Source organism: Gymnodraco acuticeps, unplaced genomic scaffold, assembly GCF_902827175.1.
Source record: "Gymnodraco acuticeps unplaced genomic scaffold, fGymAcu1.1, whole genome shotgun sequence".
In the NCBI taxonomy this organism is placed as follows: Eukaryota; Metazoa; Chordata; class Actinopteri; order Perciformes; family Bathydraconidae; genus Gymnodraco; species Gymnodraco acuticeps.
Window position 1 is genome coordinate 77,184 of NW_022990292.1, and position 3,451 is coordinate 80,634.

The window sequence follows — 3,451 nt, forward strand, 5'->3', positions numbered from 1 at the left end:
AGCACCGATCGATCGGTAGAGAGTGAGTATCGGCCGATCGATCGGAGCATCCCTAGTCGGTACATACTGCAGCTACTTTAGGTGTATTAGTCGTGGACGTCTAGATAAACCAGGGGGAAGCACAGATTCTTTATGTGAAACTGATTTATGTACTACCAGTTTGAATCACTGGGTCCTTTTAAGTTATCAAGAAAGTTATCAGAGGAATAAGTTGGGTTATTTTAGCCGTTAGCTGGCACCCCCCGCCGAACTGCTTTATTCAGGGTTTTAAATTGGTTTTAATCAAATTAATTTATTTTGAAAAGGAGGAAAACCTTTGTGGACAATTTGGCTGCCGTGAAAACCTCCTCAATGTCTAGAGAAGCTGAGCAGCTGAATGAATGTTAGCCGTTAGCTCGTAGCCATTTTAGAGATTTTGATCTCAATGAGCCTTTTACCTGGTTAAATAAAGGATATATATATAAGATGTAGGTTTTGTGTTGAGACGTGTTTTTCTCGGTGTCCCCTCAGAGTCTCCAGAACCAGTCCAGTGACATCCGGCTGGTGTCAGAGAGGGTTCTGTGGTGGGTGTTTAGAGAGGAGGAGACCCCCTCCATGGAGGCCAGCCTCATCAAGCCGCTGCTGAAGAGCCTGCTGGACAACACCAAGGACAAGAACACCAGCGTGAGAGCGCAGAGCGAGTACACCATCGTGAACCTGCTGAGGCTCAGGCAGGGGGACACCACCATGCAGGTCAGGATGCTCACTGCTACAGAACATTGACTGTTACAGAACATTACAGAAGAACCCAGGCTTCCAGCTGCGTTTCTGCCTCTCCCTGTGAAAAAAACAATAACAGCTGTCCTCATGTCTCCTGTTCCTCTTCCTGTGTTCCAGAGTGTGACGGCCATCTTGGACTCAGCCAGTAACGACCTGCTGTCAGACTGCCACCGCCGCTCTCTGAAGAAGATCTGCAGCCTGCCAGACTCCAACGAGGAGATCGACGACACCATCCTGACGTGATGCAGCACGACTGGGCTATGAAATGATCTACAGTGCAACCACACACACACATGTACACACACACACACACACACACGCACACGCACACACCAAACATGCCCAGGTTGCCTTTCATGGACCAAGGCTGAGATGTGTTTTCCCACTATATCCCCAAAAACTAATTTTCTGTTTGAGTCATTGTTTTAGCGGCCTTTTAAAACCCAATTTATACCTTTTTATTTTATTTTATCTCATAATGTGATCCTGCATTATAAAAGACACAATGCCAACTTTGTTTGATGTTAGTGATTCGCTACTTCATTTTACCCAAAGGTTTTCAGTGATTGAAGACGCCGCTGTGAGGAAACCCCTGTCTTTAACTTTTATTTGGACTTTGTGTGTGAGAGTGGTTTGGGGGAGAATGCAACCTCTTATGAGAATAAAACTATTCTTATGTCAGTGAAATGGTTGTAAAGAAAAAAGGTTAAACTAAATAAAAGGATCTCGATTTCATAATGTTGTGTGTGAGAAATATTGGAGTTTGTTTTCTTCCGGACTTTAAGTTCTCTGTGCGCAACCTGCGGAGTGTGTGAGGTTATTCACATTATCAGTATGTGGGATTATATTCAGACGCGATACATATATGCAGGAGGATTTGCAGATATCATAAACCTCCTGAAGGGTCTGGCGTCTCCAGTAGTGTTACACAGGTTTTAGTGCATGTAAATGGTCTAAAAAGGTTCAAACCCCTTTGTTCCTCCAGAAGGAGTTTCTCTCCCACACACTCCTGAACACAGTGACATCACTACGGAACACTTGTGCTTCTATTGGCTAGCACTCCAACGCACTGGGGGTGTTTCTCAATGTCGAGGACGCTTCCTTGGTAGGACATGTCCCTCCGAGTCAGGTCCATCAGAGGCTAGGCAAGAATCCTTCCTGGCATTCGGAGAACGAAGAATGGATAGCAAGTGTGCCGGTGTGCGTCATATGAGAGGCCCCGCCTTAAATTCTCCGCCGTAGATTTGGGGAAATGGGTCCGTGCGCAAAGCATTGTGGGGATTTTAAGACCGCGGAGGATACACATGTGCAGCCTCGAAATTTCCCGCAACGAAGGACGCCGGCCTCGGTAGAATTCCAAGGATCCTGGACATTGGAACAGTCCTTCGGCGGGACTCGATGACGTAGCATCCTTGAAATAGTGGCTCTGGAGGATCCTTCCTCGACATAGAGAAACAGTGGGTGTTTCTCAAAGCGGTTGACCAATCACAACAGAGCCGACCAGCTAACCAATCAAAATGCAGTAAAAAAAATATATCTTCCTCTAATGTTCCTTTAAATTGTACACTAAAACTGGTAATCCTTAAAAAAAATGTACAAGTTGTTTTTATTATTATATTATTATTGTGAATTAATTCTCAAAATATAAAAAAATAAAGAAATCTTCCTCATAACTTTTCTAAAAACGTGTTTGTTCTCGACCTTACTTCCCTTTCTCCATACAGAATCAGAATACCTTTAACACCTGTAACCCGTCCCACAGAGGGGAAACATCAAATATAAATTCTCAACATCTCGACTTTATCTCAGCATTAAAACTGTTTTCTTGACATTTTAACTGTATCCTCAAAATAAAGAAAGTACATGTTTTTTCTCCGTGTGGCCTCTTCAGTAGAAGTCCTCTCCATTCCTATATTACCACTGAATTAAATCAATATAAAGCGACATCGACCCTGTTTGCAGATGTTTTCAATCACAGGATCAACATTTAGACTTTATTTTAAAAATGCAACAAATAAAACCTTACACTTTTACTTTTTGCTCGACTTCAACACTTGACTTAAATAAATAGAAAAATATAGTCCTCCTTTCATTCATTTCTATCTGAAAGCGTGGTTATTCTCGACCCTCTGACTTCATAGTGAATATTTTTCTTAACATTTCGACTTGATTCTCTACATTTTGACTTTGTTATTTACATTTAGGCTTTTGAAAAGCTTGACTTTATTCTAAAAAAAAATTAAATAATAATCTTCTTATTAATATTTTCAAAAAGCTTGTTTAATCTCCACCCTCTGACTTTACTCCCAGCATCTTTTCTTTGCTTTTCGACTTCGTTTTCGACAATATTCTTAACATTTTGAATTTATTTTCCTTGCTTTCACTTGTTCACTTTTAAATATCCAAAAAATAAAAAATAAATCTCAACCTGGCCATAAATACTACAAGTCCTCTCCATTCCTGTATTACCTCTAAATTACAGAATTATAAATGGACATACATTGGCCCCTGTTTGCAGATGGAAATGAGCTATTAGCTAAAAATCTGGCATAACTAATCTCTTCTCTTTTCTGAGATGAATGTATTTGTATGCATGGTCCTCGTTGAAATAAATACATAATAACCGCTACAGCAGAGTTCTTCAGAGGCATGATGGGGTGGTGCAGCTGTGTCCGGGCGCATGCGCAGTGTC

General features: G+C 41.5%; 1 protein-coding gene across 1 annotated transcript in view; it reads left to right on the plus strand.

The window, feature by feature from the left end:
• The window catches only part of gcn1 (GCN1 activator of EIF2AK4), a gene marked incomplete in the record, with an annotated part of 33,148 nt that extends 31,651 nt beyond the window's left edge, over positions 1 to 1,497 (plus strand). Inside the window, 2 exon segments of the mRNA XM_034221852.1 lie at positions 511 to 732; positions 877 to 1,497. Of these exon segments, the coding sequence (XP_034077743.1) occupies positions 511 to 732; positions 877 to 1,002 (348 nt within the window).
• Between the last annotated feature and the right edge of the window lie 1,954 nt (positions 1,498 to 3,451).